Source organism: Heterocephalus glaber, unplaced genomic scaffold, assembly GCF_053883595.1.
Source record: "Heterocephalus glaber isolate CG9 unplaced genomic scaffold, H.glaber_assembly_v1.0 deba00001760, whole genome shotgun sequence".
Taxonomy (NCBI): Eukaryota; Metazoa; Chordata; class Mammalia; order Rodentia; family Bathyergidae; genus Heterocephalus; species Heterocephalus glaber.
In genome coordinates, this window is record NW_028258457.1 from 1,262,796 (window position 1) to 1,281,114 (window position 18,319).

At 56.9% G+C, this 18,319-nt stretch overlaps 2 protein-coding genes across 6 annotated transcripts; one reads left to right on the plus strand and one right to left on the minus strand.

Moving 5' to 3' along the window:
* Positions 1–70: 70 nt before the first annotated feature.
* On the minus strand, positions 71–17,486 carry Palm3 (paralemmin 3). Of its 4 annotated transcripts, none has more exons than XM_004872467.4 (7): positions 8,836–9,867; positions 6,201–6,249; positions 5,141–5,221; positions 4,528–4,670; positions 4,365–4,449; positions 2,089–2,134; positions 71–1,977 (listed from the first exon to the last, which is right to left on the minus strand). In XM_004872467.4, the coding sequence occupies exons 1-7, from the start codon at positions 8,874–8,876 to the stop codon at positions 305–307; spliced, it is 2,118 nt and encodes a 705-aa protein (XP_004872524.1). In that variant the 5' UTR covers positions 8,877–9,867; the 3' UTR covers positions 71–304. The 4 variants fall into 4 exon arrangements, with proteins under 4 accessions (XP_004872524.1, XP_021106079.1, XP_087057717.1 ...); XM_021250420.2 differs by having other exon boundaries at positions 6,201–6,252; XM_087201591.1 differs by having other exon boundaries at positions 8,606–9,862.
* On the plus strand, positions 15,545–18,155 carry Misp3 (MISP family member 3). Of its 2 annotated transcripts, XM_004872465.2 has the most exons (3): positions 15,948–17,091; positions 17,486–17,559; positions 17,823–18,155. In XM_004872465.2, the coding sequence occupies exons 1-3, from the start codon at positions 16,533–16,535 to the stop codon at positions 17,838–17,840; spliced, it is 651 nt and encodes a 216-aa protein (XP_004872522.1). In that variant the 5' UTR covers positions 15,948–16,532; the 3' UTR covers positions 17,841–18,155. The 2 variants fall into 2 exon arrangements, with proteins under 2 accessions (XP_012923857.1, XP_004872522.1); XM_013068403.2 differs by lacking the exon at positions 17,486–17,559 and having other exon boundaries at positions 15,545–17,091.
* The last annotated feature ends 164 nt before the right edge of the window (positions 18,156–18,319 follow it).

An 18,319-nucleotide genomic window follows, 5' to 3' on the forward strand; every position in this document is an offset into this window, starting at 1 on the left:
AGAATTAGGCCCTCAGTTTCCCACCAGATCACAAGGTGATTCTGTGCCAACAACACACATATTCCAGCTGTCTTAGTGCTTAAACATTTTATTTTCAAGTATAAAGGCTTTGTCACAGAAGGGAGCCGGGGTCACAGGCAGTGGGCAAGGAGTCTGGAAACCCAGGCATAGGTGGATGTGAGGGCCGGCTGGCTGCCGCATGCCATGGCCAGTCCTGTGTGCCCTGCCTGCACCCGGGACCCTCTTCTGGATGCCAGGAGGCGAGGTAGCTATGAGAGGCACTGGTCGGGGCCCGGGCGCAGGCTCACATCACTGCACAGCACTGGCACGTCTTCTGCTTGGGGCCGCTTGCCTCCTCACCCTCAGCACGGGAGGTGGGCTCAGGCTGCCGGGCGGGGGCATAGGTGGGTGCGGGGTGGGCGCTGGGGTTGGTGCTGGGTCCCTCCCATGGAAGCAGCGGCTGGCTCTCGGTGGGCTGGTCTGGGGCGGGGGTCTCAGCCAGGAGTGGGGTGGCGTCCCCAGCGGGGCCCTGGGCCTCAGCAGGAGGTTGGGGCACCCCTGCCTCTTCTTCCAGATAGCCTTCTTGCTTCTCTGGGGGCTGCAACTCTGGGGCCATCTCCTGCATGACCTCAAGGGGCAAACCCGCCTCACTCCCTGCCTTAGTCTGGGATTCCCTTCCCTCCCCTGCTTCCCTCTGCTCTGTCCCATTCTGCAAGTCCTGGGCCCCAGGAGTCTCCTCTTCTCCCAAGGGCTCCTCGCCTTCTTTTCTTTCTGTCACCAGGGGCTCCTTACTTCCTTCCCTCTCTGTCACCAAGGGCTCTTCAGTCACGCCTGGCTCTTCCTTACCTCCTTTCTCCTTCACGTCCACTGGCTCCTCATCGTCTCTCCCCGCTGCCCCCCCCTCTTCCCCACCTCCTCTCCCTGCCCCCAGAGACCCCTCTTCGCCCACTGTCTCGGATCCCAGTGGCTGCTCAGCTTTCTCCTTTGCCCTCTCCTCACCTCCTTCCTTGTCCACTCCCAGCGGCGCCTCCGTCTCTGCTCCTGGCCTCTCCTCCCTGTGTCCCCTCTCTGCCCTCAGAGGCCCCTCCATCTCGTTCCTCTCGACGCCCAAATCCTGTTCGGCGCTCTCTCTCTGCTCGCCTGCTGTCCCCTCTGGCTCTGAGGATGCCCAGCTTTCTTTCTGCATCCCCTCCAGCGGCCTGTGCCCCCCATCCTTCTCTGTCCCCGGCCTCTCCTCGGCCCCCTTCTCCCCTGCCCCCGCAGGCCCCTCCACCTTCCCCTCCCCACCTCCTCCCCTGTCTGTCCCTGGCAGTCCCTCGACACCAGCTTCCCTGCCAGTCTCCGGGGGCCCCTCCAAGCCCTCCATCAGCAGCTCCTCCCAGTCCTCACTGAGCGTCACCCTCTCCACCCAGATGAAGGAGCCCTCGTCCCTCCTGGGTTCCCCCTGCTTGTCAGGCCCCCTGTCTCTGGACCCTGGGCCCCCAAGGCGCTCCTGGAGCTCCAGGTCACCACCACCCACCTCTTCCAGGGTCTCATGGTCACTGCCCCCCAGCCCCTCCCAGACCACCTCCACAATGCCCCTGTCCTCCCTCACCCAGGCCGGGAGCTTGGGGCTGCCAGGCCTCTGTCTGTCCCCTATGGCCTCCAGTACCACCTGCTCCACCCTGGCCTCCAGCTCTGGGCCAGTGGCACCCATGGCACAGTCCTGGGGGCCCTGGAGCCCCCCCCACACTACTTCTACCATGTCCCCCCCTTTGGCCTCCACCACACTCCCCTCTGCCACAGTCCCTGTCCCCAGGCTCTGCCGCTGCTCTGGAGGCATGCTGGGCCCCGAGCAGGGGCCATTGGCTTCTTGGGGGGACTCCCCTGCTCCAGAGACTGGCCTTGGGGCCCCCTCCCTGGGCTCAGAGGGGGACTCTGGGGACAAACCCATGGGCCCCACTGGCAGGGAAGCTCTCTTGTCCACATCCGCCTGGCCTGGTAGAGTTAGAGGAGAGGAAAGAGGAGGAAGGAGGTAAGGATGACCAGCAGATCATGCAATCTGGGGGTGACCTGACCCCCTCCAGACCTAAGGGCTCCAACACCCACCTGCAGGACCTGCTTCCATGATGGGCTGGGAGAGAGGACGGTAACCCTGCAGAGATGGCAGAGACAAGGTCAAGTAGGCCCTCAACCCAAGCCTCCCTGCATACCAGGGCCCCACCCCTGCTCAAACACCTTTGATGGCTCCCTATTACCTTTTGGACTAAACCCCATATTGCGCCTAGCCTTCTACACTTGTCCTGTCTCCATCTGCTCCAGGATTGCACACACAGTGGGTGCTCTGGCCATACTGTTGGCATGTAGTTAATCTCTCTCCCCTAGGGGCCCACTCTGCCAGCTACTTAAGTTACCTTACACAAGAGATTCCTAATCATTCATCCTTATTCATACTCTGTGTACGTACTCAGTGGGGATGGAGCCCAGGACCCCGTGCATGCTAAGTCAGTGCTCTACCGAAGCACTGCACCCCAGCCCAGCAAGGGTTTCTGAAACCCTTTGCTATTGGACCTTATATTCCAGTGAGGAGAGGAGGGTAATAACAGCTGAGGAGGGCTACGGAGAGGAAGAGCTCGGGTTGGGGAGCCAGGGGCTGGAGGGGACAGGGTGCCTCCTTTGGGCAGCAGATGCAGAAGAGCCTCTTAGACAAGGGGCCAGGCGAGCCCTCAGAGGTGACACAAGCCAGCCAGAAGTCACAGGTGGGGACAGCATTCCAGGCAGAGGAGGAGACAGCAAGTGGAAAGGCCCTGGGGCCTTGAGGGTGGGTAGGAAAGTTCAAGGAACACAAGAAGGTCTGTGCCTGTGGTAGGAATGGAGTAAAGGGGCAAGCGACCGAGAGTGAAAGACAGGCCCAGAGAGGGGAGCAGGCGGGAAAGCAGGCTGCCCAGGCCAAGCCCAGGGTGCCCTCAGCCCTCCAGCCCTGGCCTCCTCTTTCCAGCCTCCCTGTCTGTGCCTGGGCTGTTCCCTCTGCCTCAGTGCCCTTTCCCTCTTGTCTGATGACCCTACCCTCACCCTGGATTCAGCTTAGACATGACTACCGGCAAGCAGTTAGTTAGTTAGTTAGTACTGAAGATTGAACTCAGGGCCTTTACACGGAACTCCATCCCCAGGCCTTTTGTATTTTATTTTCAGGAAGGGTCTTGCTAAACTGCCCAGGCTGAGCTCTAATTTGTGATCCCCCTGCCTCAGCCTCCCAGAGTGCTGGGATGACAGGCAGCACACCCAGCGAGCCCACCCTGAAATCCAGGCCCTCTTAGACTCTACCCCATCTTGTCACCGGACCTGGGGCCCCAGCCATGTCCTGCACATCTCTAGCACAGAATTCCAGGCTTCCACTAACCCCAACAAGCACTTCCCCTACCCATGCACAGGCCTCCTTTCCTGCCTCTGGGGCTCCAAGGTAAGACATTAGGGGAGGGGAGCACTGTGGAACAGCCACACCCACTATGGCCAGGCACAAAGGTCTCTGGGTCTTTTCGACTTCAAGTAAAACCCAGAATGCCAGACTGTAATGTGAAGTGTCCTATTTTTTCAAAAGCCTGTTTATCGGGCTGGAGTTGGGGGTGCTGCTCAGTGGTGAGCACTTGTCTCGTCTGTATGAAGCCTTGGGTTCCATCCCCAGCCCCTCAAAAGAAGCCCGTGTGTCTCATGGCACTTGGATTCTATCTTAACGAAGGTGTTGCCAAAGCACAAACAAGACAATAAAAAATGCATGTGGGCCAGGTGTGATAGCACACCTGTACTCCCAGCACTCAGGAGGCTGAGGCAAGAGGATCCTCACAAGTACAAGGACAGCCGGGGCTACATAGCGAGACCTTGTCTTAAAAGAACAAATCACAAGAATGTCTTCTGCTTATCCTCTCCTATCTTCAAGGCCAAGTCACAGAGGGATCCATCCACCCACGTTTTCTTTTCTTCTTCTTTTTCTTTTTCTTTTTTTGAGACAGGGTCTCACTGTGCAGTTCAGGCTGGTCTTGAACTCACTGCGTAGCCCAGGCTGGCCTCGAAATGGTAGTGGTCCTCCTGCCTCAGCCTCACCTTCGGCCTCCTGGGATTACACACGTGCGCCCTCACATCCACATCAAACATAAATCGAAACCCACCCACCCCCCACCAACCCCAGGTCGGGTGCTCAGCTACCATCTCTCTGAGCCTCGAAGCATCAATTCCAAGTATGCTGTTGCTATGTCCATTTAAAGATGGGGAAACTGAGGCTCGAGCAGGGAAATGGACTTGCTCAAGATCACAGAGAGAAGGTGTGCAAGAGGACTCCTCCGGGGTTCCAGCTTTAGCCCTGGGGCCACGCCCATCCCCACACCCCTCACCTGTCTTCGCCAGGAGGGCCTGCCTGGGGGCCGGTGCTGGGCACCTGTGGAAGCGCTCTGCAGCAGCTGGAGCTGGGACTGGAGTCTGTGGAAGACAGGGGGCTGCTGGGAGGGAACCCCAGGCTCAGTCTGCCCCCGGCCCCCAGCCAGGAACAGCGCTCACGTGAACAGGCTGTCCTCCAGGTTTCGGATGCGAGCCTGGGCCTGGCCCTCTGGCGATTGGGGGTCCTGGGCGGCAGGGTCCCCGGGCTGCTCAGGTCCTTCCGTGGCGCCGTCCATCAGCCAGCGCTCTCGCAGGGATTTCCTCTGGGCAAGAAAGAAGCCCGAGCTGGGCTCAGCCCCGCCCCACGAGGGTGCCCCCGGGCCCACGGACGCCTTCAGGAGTCACGGCGGCCCACGGTGCACGCCGCATGGTTCCCTAGCCCTGGCAGGTGGACAGACACGCCAGCCTCCTCACCGTTCTCAAGGGCTACGACCCCGGCCCGGCAGACAGCCCTGCCCCCACCCTTTCAAAGGGATGGGCAGACACTCCCAGAGGCGGAGCCCATGCCCATCCCCACGGGGCGCTCTGAACCAAAGCTCACCCTAAGGCACCCCCAAACTGGGACTCCCCCAAACTGGGACAAGACCTCGCGGTCCTAGACTCTTTTCAGGGCGGGACAAGTGTCCCCACTGCCACCACACCCCTTCCACCCAGGCTGGGCAAGCCCCTATGGTCCGGCGAACGGACTCGCAAGGACACCCCCACTTCGTCTCCGCCCGGGCGGCGACCCCACCTTGAGCCGCTGCACGCGGAGCTTCTCCTCCTCCAGCTCGCGGCGCGCCGTGCGGATCTGCTCCTGCAGCCGCCGCTTCTCCTGCGCAGAGCACCGGGGCTGGGCGGGGCCTCCCCTTCAGGGGGTTCCCTCCCCCTCCGCCGGGGCTCCCTGGCTCCGGGCCCGCTTGGGGGACACGGGGGAGGGGCCGTGGAAGCGCTGACTCAGCAGTGGCCTGGGGGGCGGAGGCGGGGTGGGGGTGGGGCGGGGCGGGGCGGGGCCGGCCGCCCGGGATGCTGCGGAGGCCTTGCCGAGCCCAATAGGGGTCCGTGGAGGGGTGGGTGGTGGGTGGGGGCGGGGCCTTGGATGGGGACCCGAACCAGTCGGAAGGGATCCCTAGACTGGGTTCAGAAAGCTGGGAGGGGTCTAGATTTGGGGATGCAAAGGAGGGTGTCAGTGAGAAGGGGTGGTCCGAGATGGGGTGAAGGGGGAACCCCACACAGATGGATGAAGATGTGCAGGACAGAGAGATGGTGGGGGTATCAAGGTGGGGATCAGAGAAGTGCGTGGTACAAAATGAGGGCAGGAAGATCGGTGCTGAAGGGGGCCCGGGAAGTGAGCTGCAGATACCGGGCACAGAGAGTTCAGGTGCTGAGGGAGGGAGGTCAAGGATGGAGGCCCAGACCGGGTCGAGGGCTGGAGTCCGCAGAGGCCCCGGGTCAGAGGCTCCCTAATGAGGGTTATAAGGATGGAGTCCAAGCTGCAGGGACTTGCGGGGCCTCGGACATGGGGTGTCTGGGAGGCTAGGACTCAGGGGCGAGGCTTCAGGTGCTGCAGGTTCTGGGCGTGCCGGGCCCACAGCCCACCGTTCTGGGGGAGCGCAGACCCGAGGAGCGGGGAAGGGAGGCTGAGACTGAGTGGGGCCCCTTGGGTAGGGTTGTCGCTGATGAAGGCGCTGCTCTCCCTTCCACAGAGCCGGTCTAGTTCCCGGGAGTGGCGAAGAAGGGGAAAGGGCGGCAGGGGGCCGGGAGGCATTGGGGTTCCCGGGGCGGGGCCAGCGCACCGGGAGGGCGTCACTTACAGCGATGACCTCCAGCCGCTGCCGGTAGAGGGAGCTCTCGGCCACCGGCCTGCTGGGACAGGGATCCCAACCCTCAGCGCCCCGCCTCCTGATCCCTCAAGTTTAGGCCCCAAACTCTCGGCTGCCCAGGACACAAAGAGCAACCTCTGTTTCCTTTTTGTCCCTGGGAGGAGCCTGGGCAGAGGGCGAGTATCTAGTGAGGCAGAGCAAACAGAGACCAAGAGACTAAAGCCCCTCCTAGTCTGATGTCGCCTCCCTGTTTCCTCATCATTCAAATGGCGGGGATGGCTTGAAACCGCCCCCCCACAACACTGCACAAGGAAATATTCCTATGGGAAAAGCATAGGACATAGTAGTCCAAAATAGCACCGTAGTTTTTATTTATCATAATTAAAATACTCTCATGATTAGCTCTATTTATCACTAATTATACCATTCTCAGTCTGTCCTGTAGAAACTCCGACCCTGCCAGACAGAACATGCTGTGTCTCTGGCCAGCCCCACATCTTCTCTGGACCTCAATTTTACCCAGGATCCTTTACTTTAACTGCTGGGGTGGGGGTGAGGGAACCTGGGCAGAGAAGTGGCCATCCGTTGCCGTGGTTACCCTGAGGCACCTCCTCCATCTGGCCTCCTGGGGGGGCAAAGGTCACTGGGTCTCACTGTCCAGCGTGGGACTCTGAGCTTCAAAGAGGGGAATTTGTGGTTTAAGGTTTAACCTGAGATTTCCCCCATCCTTATCTTTTTTTTTTCTTTCTTCTCAGTACTATACAAGGTAGGGGGTTGAACCCAGGGGCTTTGCACTGAGCTACATCCCCAGTTCATTTTATATTTTTTATTTTGAGACAAGGTCTTGCTAAGCTGCTATGTTGCCTGCCTGGGGTGGAACTTGAGATCCTCCTGCCTCAGCCTCCGAGAGTGCTGAGTTGCTGTTGTTGATCATGCTTCCTCAGTCACTATCTAGAAAATGACATCTATCTGCTTGTCATCCCATTACCCAGCCATGGGTAAGCACAGAGAGATCCTCAAGCTGCATCCATTTACACTGTTGGGAGAGCATGGTAGCATCATCCTGTCATTGCCCACAGCAACTCCAGCTGGGACCTCCCAGACTGTCCCTGGCCACCCAGCCCAGGCGTAATGGCACATACTATATATAGTCTCCTAAGTGCCCTCCCTGCAGGGCTTCTGCTGGGCTCCCACAGCCGCCTCCCCCCTGCCCGCCCTGATCCTGACTCATTGGCTGCCATCCATTCCCAGGGCTGATATTTCAAGTGTCAGCAAACCTGAACTAACCTTAGCATGCAAATCAGGGGACTCATTCACTCCTCCCCATGACCCCAGGAGGTGAGTGGTAGTAACGTCCACATTTGACAGGTGAAGAGACCAGAACTCTGAGAAGTGGCAAAAGGCACTGCTTTAAATGCTCTGAGAACCCTGGCACACACTTGTGATGCCAGCACTATGGGAGGCTGAAGCAGGAGGATCCCAAGTTTGAGTCCCACCTGGGCAACTTAGTGAGATGCTGTCTCAAAAAATAAAAAGGGCTGGGTATGTAGATCCTCAGTAACACACACACACACACACACACACACACACAGAGTTTTACCTATAGTACCTCGTTTCACCTTCCCTCTAACTCTAGGAGGTAAGTATATTGCTGTCCTGACTTTACAGGTGGGGAAGTGAGTGAGAAAAGGCAAAAGACTTGTGCAAGGGCCACACAAACCAACTGCAGAAGGGTAAGGGGTTCTCAGGAACCCTCCATCTGTGCCTTGAAGAGGCTGGAGGTCAGCCTGGGGGTCCTGATCTCTGTTGGGACAGGCGACTGAAGTTATGCTCCTAAGGGAGCCCATGGTCCCCACTTCTGGGTCTGCCCCTAGGGGAGCACTGAGGTCCCCAAGATGTAATCTCCCTGCCTCTTCTTCACTGGGAGGGATCAGGTTCCCATTGCTGGGCAACCAGGTATGTAGTTGGTGAATAATGCAATGCAGGACCCAGAAGGGTGAGAAACAGAATTGGGGTCCCCCATGGCGGGAGCCCCTTTTTCTAGGCCTCTCCCTGGACCCTTGGTGCCCTCCCAACCCTCTTACTTTAAAAAGCCCTGCATCTTTGAACACTACAGCTCTGCACACACCCCCTGCAACCAAGCGTTTCTGCCTGTGAGATCACACTGGTGGCCACAGCTCCAGGGCCACCGAGAGCAGCTGGCGGCCACTTCATTCAGCAGGCCATCATTGCCCTGTTGCAATTTTCTTCTGCAGTTTGGAAGGGTCTGGTTTCTTTGTGAACCTCAGGCATTAATGGGGCTGTTTGAAGCCAAGACATACAATGACAGGCCCTGGGACTCTCTGCCTCCCAACTCTGTAACAGCCACACACACACACACACACACACACACATACCTTGGTTGCCAGCAGAAAACCCCCCAAGAAAGGGAGCCGAGGAGCCTGAATGTCCTACCCAGCTCTCTGGGGAAGGGGGTTTTGGGGACCCTGAGGGGTCCGCCAGTTGCTCCTTCCCTTGCCCTTGGTCCCCTCCGGATAGGCCAGGCCTCCTGGGGCTCTGGGCTCCCAGGCAAGGTCAGCATGCCTCCAGTGCCCGCCCCCCACCAGCCCCATGTCCCAACACTCACATGGGTGTGGCCGGAGCCCATGCCTGGCTCTGCAAAGCCATGTTGCCCAGAAGCGCACTCTGAGTGCGGACCGCTCGAAGCCTGAAGGTGTCCCAGATGGGACGCTGGGACCTGGCTGGTGGGAGGGGGCCCAGGGTGGCACCAGGAAAGCTGGTCCAGCTGGTTTGGGCCTGGAGGGAGGCGGAGGCAGCCGCTCTGCTCCGTGGCGAGGGGGCTGGGGCTGGCTCTAGAAGGCACTATCAGCTGTCAGATGAATTATTTACCAGCCCGGGCCTGCTGGCTGCACCACTGCATCCAGGCAAACACACTCTGGCCAGTGGGGTCAGGCAGCTGGGGAGGGTGGTGAGGCACTGGCGCATGGCCATTAGGGAAGGGCACCTCCGTGTGGCATCCAGACAGGACAGAGGGGTCAGGCTGTGACTGTCCACCAAAAGCCACTGCATGCCAACAGTTCTAGGAACAGAGTTCACAGAGGGCATTGTAAGCCAGCTGGGACTCCCCGAGCCCAGCCACCTGGGTAGTGGGGGCGCTGAGGACACTGGGGCAACTATCCCTCCCCACCCCTTTCTGGGCCTCAGCTTCCTTCTCTGGGAAATGGGAAGATCAGCAGGCCCAACAATGCCCTTCCATGGGGAACATTTCAGGGTATGTATTGAGGTGCCATGATGTAGGGGACTTCCTACCCAGACCCTGTGTTTTTAGGTCCATACTTCGAAATGGACCCAGAACCTTCTGGAGGCTAGGCAAGCACTCCACCACTAAGCCCCATGCTCTTGGCCCTTGTCAAATTTTGTTTTGAGACAGAGTCTCACTACGTTGTTCTCACTGGCCTCAAATTTGTGGTCCTACCTGGGCATAGTGGTACACACCTGTAACTCCTATACTCTGGGAGGCTGAGGCAGGAGGATCACAAGTTCAAGCCCAGATTGGGCAATTCAGCAAGACTGTCTCAAAAAATAAAAAGGACTTGGGATGTTGCTCAGTGCTAAGGCCCTGGGTTCCATCCCCAAGGCTCAAATAAAACAACAGCAAAAACATCACACTTGTTGATCCTCCTGCCTCAGCCTCACCACCTCACAAGGTCCAATCCAAATTTCAAAAGTCCTTGTTCACTCTCCTCCATCTCATTTTTTTTGGGGGGGGGTAACAGATCAAACTCAGGTCCTTGTGCTTTCAGAGCAGGCAGCAAAACCACTGAGCTAAATTCCCTGCCCCTCTCCATCTCATTCTTAAAGGGCCAGCACCTTCTCAGCTGCCAGTGTGTTTCATTGAACTGCACTCCTGGGAAGTCAGTTCCTACTTCTGGCCCTGGGTGGGAAGTCCTGGTGTTTCCTCACCTTGGCCCAGCTTGCACTGTGCAGTTCCAACCCTCACCAGGACATGAAAAACCCAGGTCAACTGTGGGCCCCATACTTTAGGGGACATTTTGGCAAGGGCCTTGCCATTGTGCCCAGTGAAAGTACCCAGTCAGAACCTCTCCCTCCCTCCTTTTGTTAGACCCCACCTTAGGGGCCATGGGACAGTGTCAGCAGAAGGGCGTATAGAGAGCAAAGATATGGAGGACAGGGTGTTCCTTGTGCTGGCTGGCAGAGTCCCCGCCACACTGGATCATTGTGGGAGGTGGAGGGCTGACTCTCCTACTTCCCATGTTGTAACACAAAACTCTTAGAAAACCCTAATGTGGTGGTGCACGCCTGTCATCCCAGCACTCAGGAGGCTGAGGCAAGAAGATCACTGCAAGTTTGAGGCCAGCTTGGGCTACGTAGTGAGTTGGAGGCCAGCCTGAACTACATAGCGATACCTTCTCTTAAAAATCAAAAACCAGGGGGGCCGGGAATTTAGCTCAGTGGTGCCGTGACTTCCTGACAACTGCAAGGTCCTGAGTTTAATCTCTGATACCAAAATAAATACATAAATAAATAAATAACCAAAACAAAAATAAGGACCGAGGATTTAGCTCAGTGGTTCTGCCACCTGCTTTGCAAGTGCAAGGACCCAAGTTCCATCCCTGGTACCAAAAAAACAAAACAAAACAAAACAACAACAACAACAACAACAAATATATATATAACAAAAACAAAAATAAGAACAAATTCCTAGGAAACTGAAATGTTTTAAATTGAACATGGCTTTCTAAATCTTTTAGAAGTTATGATTATCATCATAGAAAGAGAATGTATGATTTGTTGTGATTGTTGTCGTACTATTGGGATTAAACCCAGGTCCTCGTGTTTGTTCTGCCATGGAGCTATGTTCTCAGCCCTTTAAAAACATTTTATGTCAAGATAGGGCCTTGCTGAGTTGCCCACGCTGGGCTTAAACAGCCCAGCCTTAGCACCTGAGATTACAGGTGTGTGCCACCATATCTAGTAAGGCTGTACCTTTAAATTTTTCTTTCTAATCTTATCTCTCTTTTTTGGTACTGGGGATCAGGATCAGGTAGTGAAACCACTGAGCTAAATCCCCGGCCCGTTTTTTTTTTTAAGAGACAGGAACAGAGTCTTGCTGTGTCGCCCAGGCTGGCCATAACTTCCAAGCTCAATTGATTTTCTTGCCTCAACCTCCCAAGTAGCTATGGCTAAAGGTGTGTGGCATCAGATCCAGCCTAAAATACTAGTATTTATTTGATTCTTTTTAAAAAATTCTTTTATTGGTACATTTTAGGTATACAATACCTTCGCGTTTCTCATTGGGGCATTTATTTGAATTCTTGAAACACAGTCTCAATATACTGCCCAGGGTGGTCTTGAACTTGCAAAACTTCTGCCTTACCAAGTCAAATACGTGGGACTACAGGTATGTACCACCCTGCTGGCTGAATTATTATTATTATTAATTATTATTATGCTGGAATAAAACCCAGGACCTTGAGTTGCTAGGCAAATGGTCTACCACTGAGCCACATTTTCAACCCCTGAAGTACTTTTTAGTCATGATAAAATATACATGCCAACATTTGCCATTAGTGTCATTTAGCACATTCATTGTCAGCAACAGCTCTATCTAGGACCAAAACATTTTTGTTTGGTTTTATTTTTTGAGTCAAGGTCTCACTATGTAGCTCAAGCTGGCCTTACATGCCCAGTGATCCTCGTGCCTCAGCCTCTTGAATGCTGGGATTACAGGTGTGCAGCACCATGCCCAACCTCCAAGTTCCAGAACATTTTCATTACCCCAAAGGGAAGCCCTGGCCCCGTTAGCAGTCACTCCCCATCCCTCTCCCCAGCCATTGGCAACTACCAGTCAATGTCTGTCTTTGTGGATCCGCTTGTTCCAAATACTTCATACTAAAAGAATCATGTACTAGGGCAAGTGGCCTCCAGAGTATGGCTTCTGTCTCTCTGCATCATGTCTTTCAGTTCATCCATGCTGCAGTGTGGAACATCATTGTTCCTATTTCTGTCTGATATTCCATTTATGGATGGGCCACATTCTGTTGATTCATTCACCTATTGGTGAACATTTGGGTGGCTTCTACCAGAGAATGTATTCCTTTTTTGTAGCTTGATTTTATAACTGTTAAATAATTAGATGTCAGGTGGGCATGGTGGTGGACACCTGTTATCCCAGCACTCTGGTAGGCTGAGGCAGGAGGATTGAAAGTTTGAGCCCCGCTTGGATGACTGTATCAGTCAGTATCCCTGTTGCTGGGACAAAATACCCAACACAGGCAATTTAAGGAGAGGTTTATTTGGCTCACAGTTTCAGTGAGTTCAGTCCATGGTTAGTGGCTCCAAGACAGAAACTACATAGGGGAAGGGCCTTGAAGAGGAGAGCTGCTCATGTCATGGCAGCCAGGAAGCAAAGAGAGGAGGAGAAGGTAGGGATGAGAACACAGCCTTCCAGTTCACACCCCAGTGACCCAGACCCCTCTCCTAACACATGGGATTTGAGGGGACATTTTTTCGCTTTGTTTTGTTGAGACAAGGTCTTGCTATGTAGTTTGAATTCATTATGTACCCCAGGCTGGCTTCAAACTCATGGTGATCCTCTTGCCTCAGCGTCCCGAGTACTAGGATGACAGGCACGTGCCACAATGCCTGGCTTGAGGGGCCATTTTATTTTATTTATTTTATTTTTTTTGGTACAGAGGATCAAACTTGGGACTTTGCACTTTTGAGGCAGGTGGTGGAACCACTAAGCTAAATCCCCAGCCCGAGAGGCCATTTTAGATGTAGACCATAATAGCAAGTTAGCAGCTTAGCAAGAGCCTGACTCAAAATAAAAAATAAAAAGGGTTGAGAATGTATCTCAGTGTAAAGGCCCTGGGTTCAATCTCCAACACTGAAAAAAAAAAAAAAAGACGTGGTCTTTCCTTTTACTGTTGTCCTGGGTACCTACCACATTGGCCAGCTGTACTGTGTTACAATTGTCTCCCAAGCCAGGTGTAGTAGCACATGCCTGTCATTCCAGCACTCAGGGGGCTGAAGTAGGGGGATCACCATGAGTTTGAGGCCAACCTTGGCTACATAGTGAGGCCCTATCTCAAAAAGAAACAATAACAAAAAAAAAAGCTTTTTGGTACTGGGGCAAAATTGTAGAGTTATTTTACCACTGAGCTACATCCTCTGCCTTTTTTCCACTTTATGTATTTATGCACATAGTTATTCCTTTATTGCAGTACTGGGCAATGAATCCAGGGCCTTCATTTTGAGCAACACCGTCATCCCTTTTTAAACAAATTTTTTACATTTTTGAAGCAGAGTTTTCCTAAGTCACTAAGATGCCCAGCCTGACCTCAAACTCGTGTTCTTCCTGCTCCAGCTCCTGAGTAGCTGGGATTACAGGTGTGCAGCATCATGGCTGGGGGATGTGAATTTGTATTCAAGATTTGGTAGGAATGTTTGGACAGAAGCACTGGCTGGGTCCAGGGTGGAGAGAGGTGGGTGAATGGAGAATGTTTGCAGGCAGAAGCACAGGGTTTGCTGGTGGGTTGAAGGGGACTGAAGAAAGAGAAATTGAAGTTGACTTCGAGGTCAGAGTGGCTGGGGCTGAACTGAGAGAATCCAGAGTTCAGTTTTAGAACCATTCAGTCTGAGATTTGTGTTATCCTGAGCCTGTGACATGTGCCTAAAGCTCAGAGCCAAGATATAAATTAGAGAGACATCAAAATCAAGATGGTGTCTTTTTTTTTTTCTTTCAGTGCTGGGGATTGAGCTACATCCTCAGCCCTTTTCTAAATTTATTCATTTTGAGACAAGGTCTCTCCAAGTCTCTAAGTTGCCTGGGCTGGGCTTGAACTTGCTATCCTCTTGCCTCAGCCTCCCAGAGTGGTGGGATTCCAGTTGTGCACCACCACACCTGGTTAACTGATGAGAATTTAAGGAAGAGATAGCTCACAAAGGTAATGCAGGAGGCATGCGAAAGTGCCCTGGGCCAGGAACACCCTGTCGAGGTACTGCCTTCCCGGCCCTGGATGACCTGTGGACCTGCACTTGGGTGTGGGGGGCCTGGAGGGAAAGAGCAGGGTTGGGTGCTGTCTCCCATCCTTGCTCCCATGGGAGTCAGAGGGGAAGAGCGCTGGCCAATCAGAGTCTGTGAATCAGAGCACCCGCAGCAGAGTCTTCGAAGGTCCCTATAAAGCAGAAGTCAGGAGAGAGTGGCATCCTGAGGATCTAAGGGAGGATGTAGAGAGCCAGCAACCAGGCTGGCTACAGGGAGGTAACAGGTGTCCAGGGTTGGAGAAGACTCCATGGGATTGGGCTGGGGGCCTGGTCAGCTGGGCTGAAGGAGTGACCTGGAAGGTACCCAGGGGAAGCAGCTGGAGGGACACGGCTTTTAGAGAATCAGTCAGCTTTCCTCTTTGTCACCTTTCCAGGAGTCAGGCACTGCCATTCCCATTCTACAGATAGGAAAACTGAACCTTGCAGAAGGTTCCAACCTTGCTCAGGTTATGGATGGTATGGGAGCCAGGCTGGTGTGATTCTAATTAGGCTGATGAGGTCAGAGGAAAACAGTCGGATGGTCAGAAGGAGGAGAGAGCAATTTGAGTCTGGGATTAAGGAGAGGGAAGGGGCTGCACTCTGGGAGGCTGAGACAAGAGGAGAGCAAATTCAAGCCCAGTCAGTCAATTAATCAATCAATAAGGCTGAAGATGTAGCTCAGTAGAAAGGGTTCAATCTCCACTACCACAAAAAGGGGGGGAGGAGGAAGTGAGGTGAAAGAGCAAAGGTTAGGCCGGAAGGGGTGATCAAATAGTCAAATAGTTGGGTGACTGGGTGTTCCTGAGGCTATATAACACCCCCCCCCCCGTTTTCTTTAGGCAACTGTCTTCTTGCTTCAGGGTCATCCCAGATTTGGGGGGGGCATGGACTTGTTCTGGCAAAAGCCTGCTTCTGCTTGGCCATTGTAATCCCAGCACTCTGGGAGGCTGAGGCAGGAGGATCGAAAGTTCCAGCCCAGCCTAAGCAATTAGCGACAGAGCAAGATCCAGTCTCAAAATAGAAAATAAATCAGGGACACTGAATGTAACAAAGACCCTGGGCTCCACAGGGGTAGCTCCGCATGGGGACGTCGATCCTGCCCTTGAATCTTGACCTGGTCCCAGCCTCGAGCGCTGTGCCCTCTGGCTCCGTGGGTGTCCCCGGCCCTGGCCTCCCCAGACGCCTCAGTCTGTCCCCTCCTTCGCCTCCCGCTAGCGCTCTTGGCAGCGGCCGCCCCAGACTGCACAGAGCGGAGAGAATCCGCTGAGGGGCGCGCGCAGGGAGGAGACTCAGGTTCTAGTGGCCCCTGAAGCAGCAGCCATGAGCTGGGAGCGGAGAGGGGTCCCCAAGGCCAGGGCCCTCGCTGTAAGAGGCAGACCAGGCTGGTGTGGGACGGCTTCAGTGTTCAGAGGCCCTACTTTGCGTCCCGTGGGGGCACGTCTCCAGGACAAAGCTGGGGACGTGGGACCGAAAAGGTGCCGGAGCGCGACCAGCAGGACGCCACCCTGGAGCCGTCCTGAGACGGCGCCGGGCGGGGCGGCCGTTCTGCGCGATGGACTGTACCCCGAGCTGACCCTGCAAACGGCTCAGGGGGCCCAGCCGAGCTCCCCCCCTCCCCGGCCCGAGGGCGGAGCCAAGGCGGGGCCCTAGCTGCCCGCAGGTGCCCGGGCGGCGCCGGGCCCTGCCCCCCCGGGGCGTGCGGAGGCCAGAGGCGAGTCACAGCGACCGGCGGGCGACGCCCTAGAACCGTCCAGCGACTGCAGCCACAGGTGCTGCGCAGGGCACCGTGTCAGCCCGGAGCTGGGACCCGAGGCTCCCAAACTGCTCCTAACCCTGGACACCGAGGCCCCCGGGCCGGAGAGCAGAGCCCTGGGGTCGCTCGAAGCGCAGGACCACGAGCCCCCAGGGCGCGATAGCGCAGCCCCGGAGCCCGCTGCAGAGCAGGTCCCCGGGATTCCCAGGCCGGGAAGCGAGGTCTTTGAGCCCTCCTCGGAGCAGGACATTGAGACCCCCGAGCCGGAGAGAGAGATCTTACAGCCACCAGCGGAGCAGGACGCCGAGCACCGGGGACCGTGCGCAGCCGCGGGCTCTGAGCGTCCGGGGCCAGGTAGCGACCACGGCTCCGGGCTGTGTTCGGCGCCCAGCGCGGAGGCCTCGGGGCAGCGCCCACCTCCCGAGCCTGAGAGCTCAGCTTTGGGCTCAGACGCGGAGAATCCCGTGCGGCGTCTGCCGCGGATTCCCGAGTCCCCGGGAGGGCGCCCGGTGGAACCGCCGATGGAGACGCCCATCGAGCGCGAGATCCGCCGCAGCTGCGAGCGTGAGCAGAGCCTGCGCCGGAGCCGGGGCTTGAGCCCAGGCCGAGCGGGCCAGGAGCTTGTGGAGCTGCGCGTGCGACCGCTGCTGCACCTGCCAGGGCCCAGCCCCGCGCTCCCGCGAGCCGTGGAGCGCGCACGGGCGGGCGCGCAGATGCAGCGGGAAATCGAACGCGAGGCGCACCGGGAGGCGGCGCTGCTGCACCTCACGGGCTCCGAGCCTTGCGTCCGGCAGCCGCCGCCGCCTCTGGGCGAGCTCCGACGCTTCTTCGAGGCCGCCGCGGGGGGCGACTCCGCGGGGAACGACACAGGTCAGCAGCGGCTGCCGGAGGCCGAGGCCAGGGGGCGCTCGGGGGTGCAGGTCCGGTGCCCGGTTCTGGGGCGCGCCCCGCCACCGCTCGCGCTGTCCCTGCTGGAGCAGGAGGTGCGCCAGGTACGCGAGCGCGAACAGGAGCTACAGCGGCAGAGGTGCAGCGTCTACGGCACCACTGAGTTCAAGGAGCCCGCGCCAAGTCTCACGGGTGAGCGGTGACGCCCGGGATCCGGGGTTCCAGCTGCCCCAGGGACTGCCCAGCGCCAAAGGCTCTTCCTCTGGCGCTCTGATTCTTGGGATTCCCCCTCCAGGCTCCCAGAATCCTGGGTTCCTTGCCCACCCCTTTGTGCCCCATCCCACCTGAAAGGATGGAGTCCAGATCCACAGCACTCAGGCTTGGGGAGGGGCTTCTGGGTCTTGCCTCTCCACTCCCAAGTTCCCTTGCTCCGGTTCCCTGGTCCCCAGAATTAGGTGGAGTCCTCCATGGGGACGAGGGTGTGTGTGGACACCTGTATGTATTTAAGGGGCGCGGCCGGCCTCCTCACTGGCCGCCCGCAGCCTTTGATAGGAGGGGCCCCAGCTGAGCGTCCCCTCCCTCGCAGCGAGCCGGGGCGATGGAAAGCTGGCAGTGACTTGGCCCCCCCGCAGAAAAGCCCCGGACAGCGGCCTGGAGCAGGTGGGAGACCCCACACACACCACCCCGTCCTGTCGCTTCACAACAGTCCCTGCGGTGCTAGGACGTGGAGTTGGGAGATCTGCGCCTTCCAGGCCCCTGAAGCCACACTATGGCCAGAATTCAAAGTCCGGGGCGCAGCGGGGGCGGGAGTGTGTGGGAGTGTGTGTGTGTGGAAGGTTGAGGAGGAGGTGGTGATCCCGGGGCCCACATTGCCCCACCCTGTGCACCGTGTCCTTGAGCACGGCCTGTCCTTCTCTCTCCAGGAGGGGCGCAGACCCTGAGGCTTGGATAGGCTGGGACCTCTGGCCGGAAGCAGGGCGGGGGGCCAGCAGCCCGCTCCAGGAGGAGGCCTGGAGCTGCCCAGCCGTATACACTGGGAAAACTGCAATCGACCCGCACTTGGCCTGGTGGGATGCACCAGCCTCCTCTCTAAAACTACTTGGTCTCTTCTGGGAACCTGATCACCACCTGCAGCCCTGTGAATGAAACTCACCACTCTTTCCACGTAACTGCACACAGAGCTAACCTTTTCCTATTAAGAGAGCCGGGGCCACCCAACCCACTCACAACCAATAAAGCCCCCTCCTTTCTGGGCAGTGCAAGCTGTTTTCTTTTGAGTCCTCCTCGTCCGGCGTAGGGCAGACGGAGGGAGGTCTGAGAAAGCCGCCGAGGCGCCGGCCGGAATTCGGGAATGTGCTCTTGTCCTCAGTGCCAGCGCTGCCCTCCTCCCCTGGCCAGCCCAGCCCAACCAGGTTCCTAC

Coding starts and splice junctions, on each gene's coding strand:
- Palm3 (XM_087201591.1), bottom strand. CDS start 8,856: ATGGGCTCCGGCCACACCCATGTGAGTGTTGGGACATGGGGCTGGTGG. Junction 2,135..4,364: donor GGCCCTCCTGGCGAAGACAG/GTGAGGGGTGTG, acceptor CCATCTCTGCAG/GGTTACCGTCCTCTCTCCCA. Junction 1,978..2,088: donor CATGGAAGCAGGTCCTGCAG/GTGGGTGTTGGA, acceptor TAACTCTACCAG/GCCAGGCGGATGTGGACAAG.
- Misp3 (XM_004872465.2), top strand. CDS start 16,533: ATGGAGACGCCCATCGAGCGCGAGATCCGCCGCAGCTGCGAGCGTGAG. Junction 17,092..17,485: donor GCCCGCGCCAAGTCTCACGG/GTGAGCGGTGAC, acceptor CCTCCCTCGCAG/CGAGCCGGGGCGATGGAAAG.